Raw genomic sequence first — 25,330 nt, 5'->3', positions numbered from 1 at the left:
CTATATAAAGAACTTTACAGAAAACAAAAACATTACTAAATGTGAAAAAGACTTTTTTTGTACACTTTTTTAACAAATGTGAATGTTTATTGTTCGCAATAAAATGAATAAAAATTAATTAGTTTTGACTGTGGCTATTTTTTTTAAAGTTATCTCTTATTTGTAACGATTTCACAAAAATTATCAATACAAACCTATCGCAAGTGTATGAATAACAGCTCTTATCAACAGATAAACCCTATCTTATCTCTTGACTGTAATTTTTATCCTAAAGATATTTTATTTTTGTTCAACGCGGCCTGACTTTACCACGATCAGTTTAAATTACACTCGATAGATCCCAGTCTAATGTGCCGAGTATTGTCTCATCAAAAACATTTCAAAAGATAAGAATTTCGACACTGATAATTCGAGTAGGAAGGGATTAAACGCAAGGTAGAAGTGAACCTTTTAGAGTCAATTAAGAATAGTGCTAGTGCCGTAAAAAGAACGAGGAAGTGTCAGAAACTATTTTTTTAATAGTTGTGCGCGTCGTGTATCTGTATTCGGTTTTGCATTTGTTGGTATAAGTGACGCAATGGCAGGAAAAGGTGACGGAGAAGGCGAAGGCAACATCGCGAGATTGGAAAATCAAATTGCTGTTCTTAAATACCTGATGCTATTCACCAATGTTATCGTATGGGTAAGTAAACAGTTATGTAGGAGTATGTATAGCCGTAGTGTAGTTTCTAATATTTTCAATTGCGCAAAATAACATTTAGTACGATCTTTCATATATTCTGTATATTTCCTATATATGGTTTCGTCATTTTATAAATTGTATTTTCCACTGTTATATAGCCTTTGATCAACCAGAAACTGTCATGGAAGATCATTATCAACTGTAATTAAAATGCTTAAGCAAAATATTAAAAGAGCAATCACTACTTTCAACATTTTTTCTCTCAGATGACTGTTTAATGACCTCTTTGGTTAATCGATTATAAAAATTAATTAAAAACCCTGTAGTGGTAATACTATTAAGCAAAACTAAAATACATAAATGACTAATATAAAATTCCAACTACATATATGATCACACTAGAAGTTATTTACAACAAAGTATTACTAACGATATACGTTATCTGATAAGAGTACTAAATTAAATACAAGCTCTGACATATTTTAGATATGGTATGGAGGAAAATGTTGTTAAATATTTTATTAGTTCAACCACATTTTCTAACAGTTGCTACGTATATGATGTTGGCCGTTTGAATTTGATTTGTTAAAATACTTTAATATATATATATATATATATATATATAGAGGCTTATAATTCTGGCACAATTTGTTCATACAACAGTGGTTTATTAAATTATGAATGCAGTAACAATACAATATGGATGATGAAACTATATTATTGAACTATTTTTATATGATTAAATCACTTGGATACAATTACAATGACAATGACAGTCCCAAGGCCGTTTTAAATTTTTATTCAATTTTAAAATAAAAAAACGTAAATCAAAATTAATCGTTAGAAATTAATATAATTATATAAATATCTTTTTAAAATCTGAAGTGTTATCTTTGTCTAGGCATTGTTTAGAATGGAGAGGATTTTGATGCCATTTTATTATTATTTAGTCATTATTTATGACAAAGTTTTGTCAATGCTATGATGCTATTTGTATAATAGCAACGTTAAAAATATGTATATCTTTGTACGTAACAAATTCATAGTAATCCTCATATAGTGTACAGTCATATAGTGTGTTTGTATTTTCAGTTCAGGTTTATAATATTTTTTCAATTCATATTAATGAAGATTTCTATTTATTGATTTATTATATTAATGAAATAATTTCAAATATGCTATAGTGCAAGAAAACCTTACTAATTACCTTATTTTTCAAGAAAATATGGTAATATAGCACTGATATCTCCTATACCTGTTTATATATTTGTTTGGTTATAGCAATTTGTTTTATCATTACGATAAGAGTTTTCATGCAAATTTCATATAAAACTTGAAAAAACTGTTAGATAAAATTATCCTGTAATAAAATATTTAAACTTTAATAATTTTACAGTTCAAAAATAATTTAAATATTTACAAAATATTATATAACACACTACAAGACTCTTCAACTTTAGATATCAATAAAATAGTTGAAAAATTAATCTAATTAGGATTTTATTTAATTATTTGGTGTTTTGCTGAAACCTTACAGACTAATGATGTGTATGGCTGGCGAATGTGAAATGCTAGAATGTATAGTGTTCTGCCGAAATGATATCGAAAATTATCAGAATCGAACACACACAAATTAATCTAAATTATTATTTAAATTCATTTTAAAATTTTGATATTTATTGAAACAAATGTTATTCTCAATAATATACTAAAAGGAACATCGAGATTTTTTTATAAATATATCTAATGTCAATAATTTTTGATTGCAGGAAAAAAAGGAAACAATATGTATGATGACAAATATAATTTATTTATCTATATATAAATATTGCCATAAGAAACCAAAAAATAATCTTATAAATGTCCTGATAGGCATCCATATCATTGTATTCTTAAAATTATTTTTATACATTTCAAAATCTTTATGTTTCTTGTTCCTAATTTCAGTCACTCAAAACACACCGATGGTATTTACCTGAGATTTTCCTTTCACAGAATCAATTTTGTCTAAAATATTTTAGATCATATAATTAGGTCATCTGGATAAAATTTACCCTAATGTGTGTTCAGTAACCTGACGACATTAATGTCTCATCTATTGCCTAGTACTTTTTGTAAAATAGGTAAGAGAGCAATGCACTTGATGTATCTGACCAATAGGCTCGGCACCAGCCCTTTAATACCTTAGCACTATTTATATTTCATAAAATATATGTATGAAAATGAATCAGAATTGTTTCCTTCAAAAAAATGGAGCGGGTAATCGATATATTTTGTGTGCAAATTTTTAGTCATTTTAAACCATGTTAGAATGAAAATAATAAATAAATCACTTAAATTTAGGGTAACATGCTTTATGAAGTATGTAGCATTATATTATCTATTGTTAATTCCGATAAAGCAACCAATGCGCGCCATCAATACCGTCGAACGTATTTCCAAATTCAGTTTGTAAAGACGTACTCCCTAAAACGTTTCCTCCTCATATTACTAATTAGCATTCTTCTAGTTAAAAAGAGACATAACGAAATCCGATATGTCCAAACAAGTAATCAAATTGGTCTGTGAAATCGATTGGTGTTGATACTGGTCGACACTGTTGCCACATGTCTTCAAAGTTATTCAAAACTTTAATGATAATAATTAGAGGTTATAAACCGACAAACGTCAGGTTGTCAGTAACTGACTGCGTATCTAATCAGTTACTTCGAACAGGAACAAGATAATAGAGATAATGAGCAATAAGATAATTAAACATTAAGTTGGTGCGGTTTTCTTGAAATATTTTTAGCGTGTTACAGCTACACTTAATATTAATATAAGCGGGATTGGGATTGTGTAACGGATCACTTTAATCTTAGGTCTTAGGATGTTAGGTCTATTCGATTTACAATTATCAGATTTATTAAAACACTCAATTGTTTTTTCCATACAAATATTATTTAACACAATTTTGTTTCAGCGAAAACTGTTAGTCTGGGGAGTATCCATAGAAAACTTAGGGATATGCAACTTTTTGAGAAAACAAATGACAGCTACATCTTTATATGTTTCTTGTTTCTAATTTCAGTATCTCAAAGCATACCGATGGTATTTACCTGAGATTTTCCTTTCACAGAGTCAATATTGTCTGAAATATTTTAGATTATTATGGAATTGAATCCAACTTACAAAATTAAAATAAATAATAGATTTAGATTATCTGGATGACATTTACCCTAATGTGTGTTGAGTAACCTGACGACATTCGTGTCTCATCTATTGCCTAGTACTTTTTGTAAAATAGGTAATAGAGCAATGCACTTGGTATATCTGACCAATAGACTCGGCAATAAAATATATGTATTTTTTGGTAGGTTCATCGATTCGATAGCGTAAAAATAATGTATATATCATTATCAAATATAAAATAACTATGTGCTAACGGTATTTTCAAATCGTATTCAAATTATGGCCGGGTAAACCCTCACCAAAAATAGAGAAATATGGATGGACCGTTTGTGGTAAAGTATATTTTGTAAATGTATGTCACATTTATTCATATTTACTAAAGTAAAACAACGATAAACTGAGAATAACAGAAATAATAAGATAGAAAATCAAGTCATGTAATGACATGACATGTTAAGATATAACATCAGTCATACATCAGTCAACATATATAAAACGGTTCAAAAAAAAATCAACAATGTTGCCATTCACGTTCACTCCAGCTCTAAAAAATGAACAATAATAGTTTTTAACTATTTTACTGCCTTTGAACTACTGAATTTTTAATATTTAAAGAATATCGACTGTTTCAACTGTTTCCTACCCACAGTTTCCAACGCTAAAGCAAACCAATGCATTGACATTCACTAAAACACTCGTTATAATAACCATCAGAAGATTTTCTGGAAACCTGTGGTTTCTATGAGAATAACCGAAATAATAATATAGAAAGTAAATAATACAAAAAATAACTTTATATCAGATGTGAACAAACCAGTGACCGCTTGTAGAATGGCTCACAGAAAGTAGCAGACTGACTACTTTTTAACCGACTTAAAAAAAGGGGAAGTTCTATGTTCGACTTTATATTTTTTTAATGTATGTTAACCGATTTCGCCGTCAGTTATGGACAGATTTTCAAAATTCTTTTTTAACTCGAAAGAGTGTACTTCTGAGATGTTTCCATTGGAACCTAATCAGGATCTGATGGCGGAATCCTCAAATTTCAGAGGCATGTTCAAAGTTTTCACATATTTTTTTATCAAAAATAATCATATATCTGGGTGTAATGTTAATGCTGAACTGATGTAACGGAAAACTAGAACTAGTTCAGTGTAAATGTCATTCAATTTGTATCTCAAGTTCTAACAATATGGTAGGAGAGGTCGTAGAAACATTGAATGCAGCTAATTTTATAGTGAAATGATTAGAGCGTTCAGCTCACACGCGGAAGGTGACAGTTCGATCTTTTCGTTTTTTTTTTTGGTTCTAGTTTGGTGAGAAAATTTATTAAAACAGGCTACATAGCGGCACCGTGGCTTGAAACGTTCCTTATTTTCAATCGTTGTTTCTTTATATTATTAATATTTTATAAAATAGCTGCGTAATTTAATGAGTAAATATCTAACACTAAAAGGAGAAAAATAAAACATTTTTAACAAAAAAATTGAACCGATTTCAAAAAATAAATAAAGAAGTCACTAAAAATTAAAAAAACAATCAAGCTTAGATTATTAACACAAAATAGACGTTTTAAACTAAAATATGCACATAATAATTGTTGTAATAACAAAATAAATATATACAAGAATCTTATTTAGCCCATATACTACACGTACTTTATATTCTACTATATATACATACAATTTAATTTAATGCCTACCTAAACCTACCTAAACCTATTTACAATATTATTTGAACTACTACCAACTGATCAGTTTGAATTCGCGCACATATACAGAACATTAAATTAGGAACAATACAAACCTAATTTTTTGCTTGTATCGACTTCGAAGTGATTAGTTGTTGGTATTTAAAATAATATTATAAATAGATAAATAGGTTTAGGTAGGTATTAACCTAAATTGTGTGTATATAGTAGAATATAAAATGAGTATAGTAGATATGCTAAATAAGGTTTTTGCTTATTTTTATTTAGTTATTATAACGATTATTATGTACATATTTTATTTTAAATCCTTTTTTATGTAAAAAATCTTCATTTGATTACATTGTACTTGTTAGTGAGTTCCTTCTTTATTTTTTAATTAAAACTATTTTATGCACATTGCACAACCAACAGGATGATTGGCAAATAATAGCTTTGATGTACTTCCATCAAACTTCCCTAAACATTACAAAGACATTATTTTAAGTTGACTGAAATATTGAAGATAATAGAGGAAGAGACAGAAGGCAAAATAAATTTAGAAATATTATCGACAACATTATCAACAAAACAAGTGGATTAAGAAAGAATAAGAGGAATACGGTCATTAGGAGCCAAGGACGAATCGAACAACTATAATGTACGTTTAACGAGGTACTTATTTTTAATTTTCGCGATGGCGGTTGGAAATTATGCCCCGGTATGGAAATTGCGCGATCTGCGCTTTATTTCAGGCCTCCCATAAAGATTGTTTTACGTTCTATATTCTTGGAAACTAGCTCGCTTATTATCGCGTTCACGAGATAATTTATTTTTATTTATGGAATTTAATTATACGAAAGCGTACCGTCGCGCACGGAAAATGTTGGGGGTAACTTTATAGAAGTGTACAGCAGACGCGCAAAATACCCCCACACCGTCTGCAAATTTCAACGTGCTTAGTGCTTTTTAAACGATTAAACCGTAAATTTAATTTTCATTACCGGGGAAATTAATGGAAGGGCATATTGGTACCCATTAAAACCAAACTCGGTCCAGGGAATTTACAACAGTTGATTTTATGCATTAAAAATCGCCCTAAATTTGTTTATTCAATATCGCCAGAACGCTTTCAACAGAGGCTTACGTTAAAGCAACAGTATATATTACTGAAAAAATGGTTAAGAAATGTTTCCAAATATTATTAGATATATAACATGTCAGTTGAAAAATCCCCGGCCTGACACATAGATGGTGCTACTAGAATTAAATCGATATGGTTTTTAGTTAACTCTAACCCTCAAAAGATGCGTGTATAAATCTGACAGTTGTCGGATCATTAGTTTGTGAATTATAGTATTTTGAGTGAAGCAACTTTTGTTATTGCGAAAAAAATGGATATAACATTGCTTTGTGAACGGAAACTATGCAGTTAAAGCAAAAACTTGGCTTGATGTCGAGTTTCCGGACACTGCCCCAGGAAAATCGACCATCAAGGATTGGTATGCTAAGTTTAGACGTGATGAAACCGAAGCACCGAAGGCGGTGAACGCAGTGGATGCCCAAATGGGTTGTTACCGATGAAATCATTAATAAAATGCACAACATTATTGTGAATGACCGTAAATTGAAACAAAATTAAATAGCAGACACTCTAAAGATATCAACTGAACGTATATCATTTACGAATATTAGGGTATAAGAATACTCGACCAAAAACAACGACGAATTAATGATTCGTAGCAGTGTTTGAAGATGATCAAGCATAATAAACTCAAGTTCTTGCGTCGATATGTGACAATGGATGAAACATGGCTCCATCATTTTAGTCCGAAGTCCAATCAATAGTCATCCGAGTGGACTGTATACGACGAATCCGCTCCAAAGTACGAAGTGGGAAAACGCAACAGTTGGCTAGCAAGGTTATGGCGCCTGTATTTTGAGATGTACATATAATAGTTTGCATTGACTACCTTGAAAAAAGAAAGACCATCAACAGCGACTACTACATAGCGTTATTGGACCGTTTGAAGGACAAAATCGCCGAAAAACCGCTGCATTTGAGGAAAATAAAAGTGCTGCTTCACCAAGACAATGCACCGGCGTCACAAGTCAGTAAAACGATGGCAAAAATTCTATTCTCCAGATCTGACCCCCAGCGACCTGTTCTCAGATCTCAAAAGAATGCTCGCTGGGAAGAAATTTTCGTCGAATGAAGAGGTTTCACATATTTTTTACCTAAAATTATCAAATATTTGTGTATAATTTTATCATTGAGCTCATGTCACGAAAATTTGGAATAAATTCAGTGCAAAATCCATTCAGTTTGCTTTTTAATCGCTAATAAGGAGTTTTAACTATAGGATAGACTTAGTTTTAACTATAAGATATAGTTTAGGATAGTTTTAACTATAAGACCTCATGGAAATAGTGTAGATATTTACGTCTTATTTTCAATTATTGTTTCTTTATTCCTATTTTTCGTCATACGGCCTGCAACTTTACTTGGCCTATCCATTGTAATATTAAATGAAATAACTGCATAATTTGGTGAGTAAACATCAAAAAACTACAAACAAAAAAATCGAACCGATTTCAAAAAATAGATAAGGAACTCAATAAAAATTAAAAAGTAATCAAATTTAGATTTTTGACATAAAAAAAATATTTTAAAATAAAATATACACCTAATAATCGTTGTAATAACTAAATAAAATTAATCAAAAACTTATCTACTACACGTATTTTATATTCTTCTATATATACACAATTTGGCTTAATACTTACCTAAACCTATTTATCAATTTGTAATCTTCTTTTAGCTACTACCAAACTGACCAATTATAGAGATTATATTGAAATATGTTTACATCAAGTCCATGCAACATATTAAAAAAAAATATCGTATTGAAAAATTTCCTTGTTTCTTTCCCTAAACCATCTTCATATGTTAATTTTTATCAGTTACTTCGATTTTCTCAATGTACCATTCTCCACTATTCTTGCATCTGGTAAAATCATGTCTAAATTTCTCTATAATTAATCGAATGAAGGCTTGATCGAAGACTTGTGCCACATCTAAAAATATAGCTGAGCAGACCTTTTTACCTTTATAGGAGAAATTGAAATATTTAATCAATAAATAAAAATAAAACCTTCCACCATATGCTGGCGAAATATGATAATAACTGCCTCTTCTTGAGCTCTTTGAAGAATTTTAATATTTTAGTTTATATAATGTTTACAATATTCAATAAAAGCCTTTATTCCATGGTGGCCGCCAGCACTTGTCATTTCCTGCATGATGTTTAAATATCATTCCTCTCTTTGATGATAATCCTCTTACCTGACAACGGTCTAGTTATTTAGATTGAAGTAAATTGACTTGGAATTCGAATAAAGTTACTGAAATGACACGGCATCGATATATTGTCAAACATAAAAAAAAGTTGTAAAAAATTATTTTTCCTCAAGAAACACCTCCTTGAAGTAGAAAAATTATCAGAATACAATCAAACACCTAATAAAACCAGTACGGCGGGTTTTATAAATGCACAAAAACCAATAAACAACATTGTTACCAAAAAGTCAATGTAAAGGATATTAAATATCTCATACTGAATTCCTATTAAGTAGGCTGCGAGGCCGTCGGAGCGTTATCAAAAAGTTTCCCCTCGAAAAAACACGGTTCAACGACAGTAATGTCATACGTCGACTTGGGGACACTCGATTAATCTCCGTACATGTTTCCCCGGGGAGAAAGTGAAATCGCACTACTACGCGTCTTTGTCGCATATTATATCGACTCGAAAAAAAGAAAGAGAACGAGCAGCCTCTCTAAAACGTCTTGCCCAACCGCTTTGAATAACAGATAGTTTGCAGTTCGGTCCATATAAAAAGAGACATGTTTCTTTTATTGATATATGCAAATGGATAAGTGTTCGGGAAGTCGAAATTGATTTATTGCCCTTGAAGTTTATATTTACACATCTCCGTTTCCGTATTTTTTTTATTTCTCAGATGGGTTACATACGTACCTTGGCAGTTTGCAGTAAAATTTTGATATGCCCCCGACATACCGTAATGCTTTTTGCCAAACCAGAAAGAAGAAATACTGTCTATAAAACCATGTCAGGAAAACAAACATAAAAAATCTACGTTTGCATCATAAACAGAAAGTCCTCAATGGAAAATTGTTTTTACAAGACTGATTAGAAAAATTAAAAAAAAACAAAATTCTGATTTTAAGAAACATAGATTAATATATACAATTTGTCACAACAGTGACTTACAAGTATAGTCTATCTATATTTATGACGTTAAAGTGGTGCAGCGTTGCCACATTTGTTTCCATACTTTTACATTTTACCCATTTTAGTTTACTTTAGCTTCGATATATAACAACATTCTAATTTAAATAAAATAATGAAACAAAAATGTTAAAATATAATTTATTTTAACACTATAGTGCAATAAAACGAGTTAATTAAACCTCCACAATTGTTTGTAGGTTAGAGTTATTTTATTATATTTATATTTAACTCTTCTCTAAACAACCTATAGTGTCCCGTGGAATCTTAATCCACATAATAAACATTACCTTTTTATGTTTAGTTCTTTGTTCATTGGTTGCATTTTTTTGCGTTTGTTTTCTTGTCGAATCATTCTGATTCTGATATTATTGAATTTCTCCTTAGTTATGTATCCATTTTTGTTGATAAAATTAGGTTTAATTACTGCATTCTATCTAATGAATTTGTGATATCTGCAAGACAGTTAGTATTCTTACTCTCCTCGCACACTTTAAATCAAATTCTCATGTACATTTTGAACAAATACACACATATATATTTATTCACATAAAATTTTATACTCTACACTAAGATTTCCTACAGTTATTATATATTAATTATATACTCACCTTTTGTTGTTTACACTCTCATCCCTATCTTGGAAATTGTAAGCATCGAAATACAATCCCGTTTTCAGAAAATGTCATTCAAGTGAATAACTAACTGGTTAATTTCCAATCTATCTAACATTTCGAGTACATCCTTGTTAATATCTTCTTCAATGTGTCTGATAAAGTTCGTCCAAACTGAAGGAGTTATTAACATTCATATTTCGAGCATGAAGACCAATATATCTGCAATGCATTTTTAACAAATGTTATGACTTATAAAACCTAATCAATTTTTGTTTCAACATTTACTATTTTCCATCGAATTTTGTTTTCTTAATACTTAATACTATTGTTATTATCTTGTCACAACTGCTACACAAAAATATATTGATTGGTTATATTGGTCCTATTCCCATCAAAGAAAACACTCTAACCAGGTCAATATGAAATCATCCAGACTTCTATTCTTCTATTCCAGTGTATAATGTCATTGGATGCCTCAAACGGCCTTTATTCTTGCAAATGTTTGAGCACCAAATGATTCTGCAGAAAATTTCTTAGTTTTAATTGTGTGTTAGTATGTTAAGTTACATCAAAATTACTGTTACTGTTGTTTACTAATTGTATACAATTAAATACAAATATATACACTAGCATTGATTTGAACAACAAATAAAATCATAATGCTATAATCTGCCATCAACAACCAAAGCCAAATGAAACAATACTGGGTCATTACCATTTATCTCTGATTATCCAATAATATCACAATAATAAATGGTTGAAATACTTTAAAACATATGACAAGGTCATTTTTAATAAGGCTGTACTGAATTATATGTCACCATATCTGTTAGAAAATACTTGGAAAGAATCAAGTGGAAATCCATATCCCATCTGCTGTATTCTTCAGGTGTTATTCAATCTGCCTACTACTTCCATTTCAAGATATATGACTTATTGTGACAGGATTCTTATGAAATGTGCAGGAAGCTTCAACCTTGCATTACATTTAAAGTTTTTTCGATACGATTTTTCTTTGTTGTCTGAAAAATTTTTAAAAAAATAGTAGTAGTAGCTAGCAATGGAAAATAATGTAAAATAATATATATCTTTGTTTTATTAAAGCGTTGAAAAAACTCTTCCGAAAAAACAATAAATATATTTAATTAATGAATGATTATCAAGTTAATTTAAATATTATATAAAAAGTCTAACTTCATACTCCAAGGCTAAATATATACGTTACATAACTTCCTCCTCAAACATGTTACAAACGAGACGTGATTGTTAGCTGTCGATTGGACTTTGATTACATCAATACGTTTTTTTTTCTTTGTGAGTTCGTACCCTCCAGTTCGGAATCACGTTACCATATATCTTAGTCGCTATTACTTCAGCAAAAACGAATGAAACCTCACTATAAAACGACGTGCTCAAGGGCTTTAAATAACTGATATTTTCTGGGCTCACACATAAAAGGCAACTTTATTCCACTGCTTTTATATTGCCAAGTCAAATATTAATACGCATTTGGCATATCACATTTTTTTACCTTCGTAAAGAATAGTGTAACAAAACGTCTTTATTTCGTCATTAAACAAAGTTTATGTTATTTTTTGTGTCACGCTGGAAGACGGGCTGTGTTGTAATCTAACTTTAATATATTCTCCTTAAGGAAGTTTCATAAGCCTAACTTCATATCTTATTTACCCACCTTTGTTTATTTATATATAAGTCTTGAAATAATGAAAGCTTATTTTTTCTTTCCGTAAGTAGTTTTATTTCAAGATTAAATAGCGACAGTTATCCTTATCGGTACATCTGCTTGTAAAAGAAATAACAAGTCCAGTGGCGTCCAGTTCAGTCAATTATCAGTGACGTAACACACCCCCGTTGAAAATATGCCAAACGGTCTTCAGTAGCAAGTTCTAATAAGATTCATTAACTTTACTAATATTTTGGTAGCTTGACATGCTTGTGAGAAAATATTTAATTTTTATCCCCCACTAATTATCTGTTCTTCCCTGCACACCTATGTTCTTCGATATAATTACTCTATAGCTTATCGAAAGAAGCAGTGAACATTGAACTATATATAAAATAAATTATATTTTTTTAACAATTTTGCTTTACTATTTTGTTTACATTAGAATGTTGTAATATATAAAAACTGAAATAAACTAAAAGTTAAATTTAAATGCGGAAAACTTGCGAAGTTTTGACGTCTTAAATTGAGAAGATTTGAGCTTACTGCTACTTTGGACAGACTATATGTAGGATTTGTAGCAGCTGCGGCAAGTAGCATTGTCGTTTCAAGTTTCGAGTTTCTTGAGGATTGTTTTCATATTTTCTTTTATTCCTTTCTTTCCTTCCTGCCTTTTTGATCTTGTTATTAGTATTTTTACAGTAGTACCAGGAAATATTAAGTTTGAACGTTCTATCAATGGTCTTAGTAGATTCAAAAATTGAAAAAATTGTATTTGACTTGGTTCAATTAGTTCGTTAATTGTTAGAGTACATATGACAATTTAGGACTTCATGAACTTCATGAGCAATTTAAGTGTTATTAGTGGTAACAGTAAGTCCATAAGCAGTCATACAATTACCTGTTCAGCCAGCTTTGTTAGCGGTCTTCACATTAAATAAACTTTTAAAATATAATGAATATAAAGAACATATTTTTATGATAATTGTTGAGGCCAAAGACGCTAATAATCACCCACGATAGTTGAACACTAGAGACGACACAATGCTTGCCAATGCAGATATGGGAGATGTTCTTATATAAAATTAAAAGTTTAAAAAATTAAAGTTTAACAACGAGATTGGTGGTAATCAATGGAAGTATTATAGATAAAGTTTCAAATACCTTGGTGTTTCAGAGCTGAAAAAATTTTGGATTGAATTTAAAAATTTCAACGAAACAATGATCTCAAATATAATATATGAAATAAAATAAACTGAAATAAAATAAACATGTCCTATTACTTTCAAGTCATAGGATATGTTTGTATGTGTTATGTGTGCATTAGCAGATAAAAATCGTAACGCCTATATGTGGTGAGTCATATTGATAAACAGTCATTAAAAATCAATATATATTAAAACAAGTAAATCATTAACTATATATTAAAGTCCATAGTTGACCTGTTGACAGAGTAAACTAATGAATTAAGAAATAAATAGAAATATTATATAAACATTACAAGTTCCATTAACTAAATTAATAAATATATAGTAATATTAATATATAGTCACCAATAGTAAGTCATATAACCAGACAATGGTAAAGTCGTCAATTCAAAGTAATAATCCTGTTAAACGAGATTAATGGTATTTTGTGATGATTCAAGATCAAATCTAGGAAAACTTGACTTGTTAATCCGTGAAGGCATAGGAGTTTCTTTTTTACAACAGTAATGAGAAGGTAACAAGTCAGGGTCATTAGCTTTATTGTTAAATTTTATCTAGCATTACTGAAAACAATTATTTAGAACACGCTAACATAGTTAAATTTGTAGTAGTTCATATATGGACTTAATTCATATTCATATGGGTGAAAGAGGATTCAGTAAACTTCATACAGATTATGTATTAAAAACATTAATTAGTGGACTAGAAAGCAGTATGTGAAGTGAAATCAGAAAATCACGTACCATCTTTACATCTGCCTCAAGATGGACCTGAAAGTTTCGAACTAATCTCTTTGAGGTAAGTTCCAAGCGAGTGCACTATTCGAAAATAATTTATAAATATTTACGGACGATTCCTGCAACTTTAAACCGGGATTTTCCGCCTATGCATATATGTGCAACAACCTGAGAAGCAAGTTTGAAGGCGAAACATTGTATGCGTTGTTATATGTCAGATATTATTTTCATAATATAAATATGGCGTAAAATATTTCTTGATTTTCAACTAATAATGTAATAAAATTAATTTTTTTTGTGTTAACATTAATTTTACGTATAATTATATATTATTTGACACTCATATTTTGGTTGACGTATTGTACATCTACCAGTACTAAAAAATTCATGGTAAAATTGTATATGATTTCTCTTATACCCTTTAAATTTTTTTATTTGAATAACTAGAATAATTTTCTTCTCTGATTCTTGTTATCGTTCTGATATCTGTAGCTGTAAAATTTTGGCATATATTCCTGTTTCTACAATGATTCCCTTTTCATTGCGTTGAAAATGTTTCCATATTAATTTGGCAGCTAATAATCCAACAGCTAACCTTACATTCTGCACTTATCTTTGTTATTCCATATCTTAAAACCGATGTAAGTTAAACCAGCAAAAATAACAAAAACAATTTAATTCATTTTAACTAATTGGGTTATCAATGTAACACAAAATGTTAATATTATCGTTCTTTTGTTGTTTTTATTCGATCGACTAGAAAAAGTCATACCGTCATCGAAAAAGGAAGACAGTATCATTCTATGCTGTATGGTGCGCCACGTAATTGTGCGCATGCTCCTATTCCGATATTGTTTTCTAGCTCATTTATATGACCAAAGCGAAACTCTAGTTTTTTTGCCTGCTAAGCAATGAAACCACAATATCGAAGCGGTTCAGAATGACGTTATTTTATTTTTCCCGTTGCAAGCTAATATCTTAAAAACAATTAATTCATCATGTGCCAACCCCCTTAAAAGTTCTTCGAGAGTTTGTGCTAGGTGTTCGAACTTTCTTGCTCTTCCTGGCATTTTTTGGAGTATAATGGAGCAGTATTGCCAGAGGTTGTTGTAATTATTTTTTATATTAATTCGCATTTTCATGAAGATATACAGGTGGATGAAAATTTTAATTTTCGTCAATCATAATAAATTTATCCATTAATCCAAATTATATATATATATATATATATATATATATATATATATATATATATTGTACATATATATTTTTCACATTATATTTTAAGTTACATCTACTTATTATTTTAATGTTTAACTAGAGCAATCATCTGAATGAATGAATCTTTTTGAACTCTCATAATATCACATCACTTTTCAGTAAATATTACCCAAACCACATACTTTTATGCCAACGTAGTCGTTATAATATACAATAATGAACCAATTAGAAACCATAAATAAATTTTTTACATAATAAAAACCTTCATTAACTTTAATTTACTTGTCAATAGCTTATAGCGAATGGATGGTTAATTGTATCAAAATGTATATGAAAGTAAGTTACCTTTAGTATTACTTCTAGTACAATTGTATATTATCTTTTCCATACCCTTTACAATGTTTTTATTAAACCAACGCAAATAATTTTCCTCTCTACCTTTTGTTTCCTATTTGACGTCTTTGAATATATATTGTTACAATTAACGTTCTCACTATAAAGAAAAATTGATCCTGTTTGGATTTAATAATTTTTAATAATTTAATCTCACATTCTACATTTTTCCATATTTTGAAACAAATATATGTTCTCTAATAGTATTAAGCTATTAGGTTTTCATCATATTCTTTTTTGTTTTCATAAATGCTTCATCCATTAATCCGTTATCTTAAGTCACACCAACTTTATATTTCAATACGTAACAATAGCAAACATTTGAAGCACTCTCAGAATATCATATGCGTTTTAGTGAATATTACTAAAACCACCCACCTTTACGCCCATGTATTCTTTATGACATACAATAGTGAACCTAGCAGAAACCTGATAGAACCTAGTAGAAAAAAAGAAGCAGTAAAATGAGTGAATGCTTAATTGCAACAAAATGTATATAAACGTAATAATTACCTTTAGTATTACTTCTAGTACAATTGCATATTAATTCTTCCATACCCTTAAAACTTTTTTATTAAAGCAACAAGAATTTTCCTCTCTACTACCTACCGCTACTTCGGGGTGAAATTTTGGCATGCGTTGATTCCTATTTGATGTCGTTGAAAAGCTTTATTGCGATAGTCGCGGGTTCAAGTCTTGCTGGGCATGGTCGTAAATTTATGTTTGTGATTGTTTAACATTTGTGATTGTCCTTAGGCAAGAGTGCAAAATACGACAAGGAAAATAATCCCAGTCACGCCAGTAAGCAGGCTGGGTAACATCGGATATCATCTGGGATGATTTCTAAGTTGGTCACTCGCCAGTCGGTAGACTTAATGCCGAGGACCGTGTTTCGGAGCCCACGTTAAACTGTACGTCCAGTGCAGATAAACCTTCGTTGGTAATAGGGGACTTTAAAACATACAAAAAATAACCTTACGTACTGCACTTACATATTCTTTTCATATTTTAAGACCAATATATGTCACCTAGATGATTTAAACATAACACATAAGTTTCCTACATTGCGTTTTCATCAATTTTTATGTTTTAAGTTTATGCTTTTTTATGCTCTTCAATATATGTTTCATCTATCATAAGTTACACCAACTTATTATTTCAATAATTAACAATAGCAAACATTTCAAGTTTTTTTATAGTCTCAGAATATCATGACTTTTTAGTGAATATTGCTGGAACCACCCACATACCTTTATGTCAATGTATTCTTTATAATATACAAAAACGAACTTTGCAGAAGTCATAAATAACTTTCCAACATAATAAAAATCTGGATTAAACTCAATTTACTTGTCAATAGTCGCGGCATTGAAAAACTCTTATGTGTAAAGAAGAACGGTCTGGCAAAAACAGAATTGTCGTATGTCAAACGGGGCACAGCCGATTTATCTTTCGAATATTTTAACCTCGACAATAAAATGCTTCCACTATACGTCTTCGTCGCATATTACATCGTCCCTGGAATACGATAAGATCCCATTCCAGAACGCCCAACCCAACCGCTTTGAATTACAGATAGTTTCTCAGTTCGCGCATATAAAAAACATGTTTTCTTTTATTGATATATGCGAACAGATAAATGCCCGGAAAAGTCAAAAATTGATTTATCACTATTGCAGAATATATTCGGTTTTGTTCCCTTTGACAATATCGGAAAGAATGATGCCAAAAAATACTATTTTAAGGTAAATATAAAAATTGTATATAGAATTTTTTTTACAAATCTCAATATATATTTGTTATAAATTATTTGCAAATTGTTAGAATTAAAATAACATACAGTTTTTCCAATGAAGCAGCCGATGCAGGTCATCAAAATTTATGACGTTAACACGTGGAAATAATGCCACATGAGATTTGATTTCTGGTTTACTTTCACTCTGTTATAAAATATAATTTATTTTAACATTACAGTACACATAATGCATATATTATTGAAATACATTGGGGCTTAGAGCAGTTTGTTGTTTTATTATATATATTGTCAACTGAAAAGTCGCTGGCCTACCATAGTAAAACACAATTTTTTGGCAAAATTAATTTTCCTTATTCAACATAATTCCCTTCAGGGCGATACACTGAATATAGCGATCCTCCAACTTTTCAATACCATTTTTGTAGTACTAATTGTCCTTTGCTTCGGCACTTTCTTTTTCTTCGAATGCGGCCGATTTTTGGCGATTTAGTCCTTTAAACGGTCCAATAGCGTTATGTAATAGTCGCTGTTGATGGTCTTTCCTTTTTCAAGGTAGTCAATGAAAATTATTCCATGCGCATTTCATAATACAGACGCCATAGCCTTGCCAGCCGGCTATTGCTTTTTCCCACGCTTTGGAGCGGGTTTATCGTGTGCAATCTACCCGGATGACTGTCGATTAGACTTCGGAATCAATTGATGGAGTCATGCTTCACCCGTTGTCACATATCGACGTAAAAACTCGGGTTAATTACGCTTGATCATCTTCAAACACTACTCCGAATCATCAACACGTCGTTGTTTTTGGTCAAAAGTGAGCTAGCATGGCACCCACTTTGCACAGAGCTTTCTCATACACAAATATTCGTGAATGTGATGATGTACACGTTCAGTTGATATCTTTAGAATGTCTGCTATTTCATACAATTTCAATTTACGGTCATTCAAAATCATTTTGCGGATTTTTTAAATGTTTTCGTTGGTAACAACCTCTTTTGGGCGTTCACTGCGTTCGCCGTCTTCGGTGCTCATTTTAGCACGTCTGAACTTAACATACCAATACTTGATGGTTGATTTTCCTGGAGCAGTGTCCGGAAACTCATCAACTCACTCGACGTGTCATCGAAGGGACATGGAACTTTTTTCCACACCACTTATCAACTAGAATTCTAGGCGAGTTTTTCTATATCCACCTAATTAACAGTTGAATATCCAAGTAATGCTTGAACTTGAATTTCATTTTCCTAAAAACGACGTTTGGGAGTCCCGTCAGCTTTGTGGGTTGTTTTTATACACCATTTATTTCGAATGAAGAAATTATTTATTAGGAAAATATCAAAAAATACAATCAATCTCATAATTTTCCTTAGTATGTACTTATTAATTACAACATATAGTATATTCAAAATAGCAGTGACACGGGAAACGTCGCAATGCTGCCGCAGCTACTCCGGGTTTTAGTACATTTGGGCTCTGACATATAACAAAATTTTAATATAAATCAAATAATTGAACAAATATTCTATTATATATAATTAATTTATTTTAACATTATAACACATCAAATACATTTATTATCGAAGAACTTAAAACTACAATTAATTTTACAGTCACAACAACTTTAGGTTAGAGTTGTTTTATTATATATACATTGAGTTTTTTTTTCCAAACTAGTATCGGTATGGTTCTAGACGTACGCGTTTTTGTATGTAGTGGTATCCCCCGAAGACCTAATCCACTTAATTAAAAATTGTATATCTGAGTAATCTATTTTAAATTCATTAGAGAGCATATTTTTGTTTTACGCTTAGTTCTTGTTTCTTTTGATGCAACGTATCATTGTAAAATCATTATGATATTACTATATTTCTCTTTAGTTTGTCCTGTTACTATCTGTATACATCTTTCTTGATAAAAATGCATTTAATCACTGCATTCTCCTTAATGCATTTGTCATATCTGGAAAACAGTTAGTGTTATTTCCCTACTCATACATGTTAACCAAACGTTCATATGTATTCTGAACAATAACACACATGCTCATAAAGCTTTCACACTCTATAATACAAGTCCCTACAATTAAAGTATATTAATTGTATACTGACCTTTAGTGGCTTCCTCTTTCATTGCCCTGTCTTAGAAATCGTTAGCATTGAATCATAAAACAACATTCATAAAGTTTTAATCAATCACAATCACATTCAAAAATACTAGTCAATTTAATAACCAAGCTGTTTATTACCAATCTATTAAAAAATTGGTCAAAGTTCTAAAAAAGTTCTTAAAATTTTCTGATGGACATATAGAGTGACATTTTCATGCAATCCGGCCTCGCAATCAGCCGAAAAAAAATTTAAATTTATAATCGATCAGTCCAGTTCTTACCGTTTCCAATAGGTAGCCAAAAAAAAAATACGTTATCATCATTGAACCAGACAAAGTGCCATATGCGGAGCACTTAGGAAGATACAATGTACCAACTGTTAATGAAATTGTAATTGTTATGGTTATGAAATATTCTCATACTATACACAGATAACACTTATTTTTATATATTTTATATAACTCAAAACTTAACAGCTATTACTAGTAAACGACCTCTCATATTTTAACAAAATTGAAAAAAGCATCATTTCATTGGTTAAGAAGTGGTTTATCCAGTTTCGTTCCTGCACTAATGCCACCGAACTTTCAGGTGTCCACAACGAGGTTTTCGTTATCAGAAATCGTCGATAAAAAACGTGGAATAATATCAGGCGATCGGAGAATGAAAATACGTAAGATATCTGGCGCCGTATGCAACTTAATTGAGAGGGTACATTAAATTTTACATGAATATATTGATATGAAAAACTACCAGTGCTATGGGTGCATCATAAACATCCAGAAATTGGGTGAATGTGCACCAAAGGCGGCTAAGTTGCATCAAAAAGTCGCTAGCTTATCAAACTGCCATCGTATTAATGAATAATGTATTTTGTTTTCCCATCAAAAAGTAATAAGTCATGCAAGTCCAACCCACTATCATACATTTAACAGTCAATATTGCAGGCACAGTGTAATCTCATTAAAAGGCACTAATAAAAATGTCGATATTTTAAGTATTATGTATTATTTGCTCTAATAAAATCGTAGTATTTTATTGGAATTGAAATCAGTTTCAATATAATGAATAAACAATTTTTTTGTTGATTTATACCAAAATGACAATTGAAAAATATAAAATATAATCATGCAGGCATACAAAGCTATACAGGATTTATATTTTTAAATAGTTTCTGTCATCAGGATTTAGTTGTATTATATTTATTAAATACCACATGCTTTTTACTCTATTATTTTATATTAATAAATATATTTAGATGAAACTCCATATTTCATTATTAATATCAGTCTTTCTGAAGTTCTATTTATAATATATTTTATATAAACAAGAGATAATTTTATTTCTGACAGTGACCTCATATTTTGAGTGGAAAACCATTACGTAGTATGTTCTCTATGACTGTTACCATTAAATTATTCTGCTATTTAATTACCTTGCAAATTTTAAGACGTCTCTAATATATCTATTAAAATAAAATATTTTTCAAAAGTGTTCGGTTGTTGTTGACATATGGTACATGGCTTTGTTGTTTATTCTACAGTATTCGAGACAGGTGGTATCATCAGCAAATATTGCTAAATGGTACTGTAATTTATAGTTGTGTAAATAAGATGCCGATTCCACTACGCAGGAACATTTCCATTTCAATGTTCTTGTTTCAGTGTTTCTTTCATTTATAAGTTCCATCAAAGTTAAAACACTTAATGTAGTTTAGAATACAGCCAAAATATGCCTGTATTGGTGTTAGTAGTTATTCTTCCTTTAATTTTTTGATATAGGAGAACCATAAGTATAAATTACGTCTACATGGTTGATTATTGCAACAATTTTTACTTATTTGTTGATTACATTGCTACTACTCGTTGCCGACTAACCTATAATTTGCCTTTACTTGTATCTATTGTAATAATGTTTATGTATTAACACTGCTATTTTTATATAAAGTTGAATTCACTAAACTGCACTACACCAAATCAAAAGGTTTGATTTTTCTGAATCTAGTCCTATTCTAGTATTATCTATCAAGTCGTAATACATCAGCATTAACATAACAGTGGCATCCCTCCGCATATCTCTTAAATTCCTGGGTGACGGTCGGTACCTGAAAGTCTCGGTATAAGTAATAAGTTCTCTAGTATCATTTTTCTTGTGTCAATACTTGCTTGTATAATAGTAATTTATTATGTGATGATAACTGTGATTTTCTTCCAAGCAGGCAATATATTTTCCTATATTTTAACTCCAGTTATTTCCTTTTTTTTACGTGTACTTTCCAGCGAAGTTTTACATCAAAATTCATTGCGAGATACTTAGGGTTATTGATATGTCGAATGCACAGATTTACTTTCATTGACTTTAATTTTCCACGATTGGATCGAATTATTTATATTGTCACTTGTCTGCTCTAATTTTCTTGTAGCTTCTTTGCTATTATCCCTGACAGCAAAAATCGGATTGTTATCAGAAAATTTATCAGAATTGTTCCTAATGCACTTTCTTATGGTAACTTTCATCTAATGAAAATTGTATCTAGCTAGTCTAAACAATCACAACAATGATCTGATTTTTTTGTTTTATCAGTTTATATGGAATGGGCGACAAAAAATTTGATGAAAGAATGATCTAATCCATTGTGATGAAAAGATGCAGAAAATATATTTATTTTAAATATGTTTGAAATTACTTTAGAATATGTTTTTATATCATTGTTTCAAACACTATCCATTTATCACACATCATTCCGAGACCCAGAATATATTGCTTATGTTGCTTAATAAAATACATTAAACAAGTTGACTGAACAGTTGAAGCCATTATTTGTCTGTGCATTACGTTGGTATACTTATTGTTGTTTTATGTTCTTAACAATTCTAATGAAAATGCTTATACGATTCTAAAATGTTTTGGAACTCTTATAATAAATTAATTGTTTTTTTTTTAATTTAGCATATATTTTTAAATATTTTTAATTAAAAATATGAAATCCCAAAGACAAGCGCAACACGTCATCAACAATTTTGGCTGTAAAACATTTACTTTGAATTAATACAGTTAGTGATAACAGTGCAAAGATCGGCAAAGCAGAAATCGCAAAGATAAATTGGGTCAGACCTGAGTCGCCTGATTCGGAAAAAGAGTCTCCATTTCCATCGCATCAAACTTCTCCGGTGGAATCATACGAGAAAACTTCGGTAACAATGTTTTATGAGTTATTCAACATATAAAGTACGACCCATTTTTCTGCTAAGAAATCGTAAGTTTGTTCCTGCCTGGGCGGTCAAAAAGTTTCATCACTGCTGTATATTTATTTCCTTCTATTATAAATGATACATAAAAACAAAACTTCTCACCGCACGATAACAAAGTTCAGTCGTCAAGCGTTGATGTAATATATATCAGGTTGGCGGGAAATATATTCTATACGGTTGCTACAAAATTGCAGTATTCTTGCCACATTATATGACCATTTAAATATTCACCTAAAATTAAGAATGCGGAGATATCGATATTTTTCATACGTTTCAAGAATATGAAGTCATCTAAAACACAGCATACTAACCGATATTTCATTATATATATATACAGTACTTGTCCTTGCAAGACAAGTACATGATATTTATTAGGAATTTTACATTTTTAATTTTAGATTTTTAAGATCCGTTTAGCTCTTAACACATGTTTGTAAAACATTAATTTATTATTTATGATTAAGATTTCCTTCTAGCCAATTAATAGACTTCCTCTATATAGTTTACTTTTGATATACTAAGGTCTAAGGAATTCTACATCAAGATTCATCCCGAGGCACTTAACATTGTTAGTGTTAGTAACATCATAATATAAGTTACAGTTATTAGTATATGAGTACTTGTAGACGTAATTGTTATGAACATTTATTATTTACTTTATTTTCGTTTTTTATTTAGTTTTTTTTTACTTTTTTATACATAAATTACATTTTATAAGTAAATATATACAAATTTGATAAATAATTAATTTAATGTTGAAACTATATATGTTATAAGGAAGGAAATAAATAAATAAAATTAAATAATAAACATTATTTCTCTATGCCTTTCTGTTTTTAAAAAAACACCATATTTAAATTAATTTACATATTCGAACAATTAACGAGAATTCCAAGAAACATATAAATAAACATTACCATAAAAAGGACCAAAATCGTTTAGATCAAAGCCAATATATAATTAAAACTAAACGAAAAAGCCACCACTATATGTGAAAGCAGTGAAATTCTCCTAAAAATCTCTAAATATGATCAACTATGATCGCTACTATTCTTGATCCACAAACCCCAGTAATGAATTGACTACCTCGAGCTTTCGATTAACAAAATGTACATTTATTACCCTAAAATGAATGGATAATCATCATCATGCATTGCATTTTACTTGTTATTATATTATTAGGATGTCTTTGTTAGTTTTATATTTGGTTTATTTGATCCAGGTCTATTTTTTTAGGAAAATTAATCATTTCGTAGTATCACTGTACACTGTACTTTTATATTAGCAAAATGCTATCTAACTTTTTCTTCTCAGAATTTCAGATTCTTCGATTTCACTCTCAACAATTTCTAGCTTCATCTCACCTATAAAATAAAATTTAGATCATGACTAAAATATATTACGTTTAAAATAAATGTCCAATTATTACAAGTTGCTACAAATTTTCCTACAATTCTTGACGCACACACCTCATTAATGACTTGACTATTTCTAACATAACAAGAATCATTTTCCTCTGTGTTCCTGTTATCTTTAAAATTTGGCATATGTTGATACCTATTCAATGTCGTTGAAAATGATGTTTTGTAAATTTGGCAGCTAACATTCCGACTATAATTAAAATTGATACTGTTTGGATTTTATAACTTTTAAAAAGTTAAATTTACATTCAGCTCTTACCCTTGTTCTTCCATATTTTATGTTATTTGTACCAATATATGTTAGACCACCAAAAATGTTTGTTATTTTGACGTGATCGACTGTATCGATATACTCGAAAAGAAGGTACCGCCGTTAGAAAAGAAAGGTGATATAGTTTATTCTTTTCTATGGTTTTCTATACAGGGTGGTGCGCATGTGACAAATCCGGACCGGAGATATTTGCTAAGCAATGTATCATCTTAGTTATGATTATGAACCATTTTTAAATCTGCATAAGTGTTTATGTGTACACACAAAATTTCATTCAAGTCGGTTCAAATCTAAATAAGTTAGTAGGTGTTAGATACATAGCGACAGAATAATTATATATACATGTTATATATACAATTATATATATATATATATATATATATATATATATATAAATGTCATTGTACGTAAAGAAGTCCACAAAATAATTCTGAAAAATTACGGAATATTTATAAATTACTTACTAAATCAGAACTCCTAAATAATTAAGAACATATTAGATTATATGGATTATATGTATGTTTTTTTTTATCATTTTTAACATCTTTATTAGATACGCTTAGTATAATCTTAATATACAATTAATTTAACTTAACTAACTACTTTTCTTATGTACTTGGATTAATTATCAAGCAAGTCGAGTGCGAGAAAATACATCAGTATGTATTCCTCAATTATAAAATTATAATTATCTATTAATTATTAACTTATGGCTATAGTTTACACTAAATGTATACACTTTATATAAGTTATATGGTTTTGTTCGCTTCAATCTTATGACATCCTGCGCGCTGTCCAGCAGTTCTATTACTTCCAT

At 30.0% G+C, this 25,330-nt stretch overlaps 1 protein-coding gene across 1 annotated transcript in view; it reads left to right on the top strand.

Annotated features, from left to right (window-relative positions):
* The first annotated feature begins 429 nt into the window (after window positions 1-429).
* Window positions 430-25,330, top strand: part of Tsp2A (Tetraspanin 2A) — a 232,039-nt gene continuing 207,138 nt past the window's right edge. The window contains exon 1 of the mRNA XM_076418544.1: window positions 430-682. Coding sequence (XP_076274659.1) covers window positions 578-682 — 105 coding nt within the window. The 5' untranslated portion in view covers window positions 430-577. The remainder of the gene's footprint in view (window positions 683-25,330) is intronic.

This window comes from Rhynchophorus ferrugineus, unplaced genomic scaffold (assembly GCF_030347505.1).
Source record: "Rhynchophorus ferrugineus isolate W39M unplaced genomic scaffold, kcgeb_rfMv2 rfM11, whole genome shotgun sequence".
Lineage (NCBI taxonomy): Eukaryota > Metazoa > Arthropoda > Insecta > Coleoptera > Curculionidae > Rhynchophorus > Rhynchophorus ferrugineus.
Note: the sequence above shows the minus strand (reverse complement) of the source record. Positions and strands in the feature narration are given on the sequence as shown.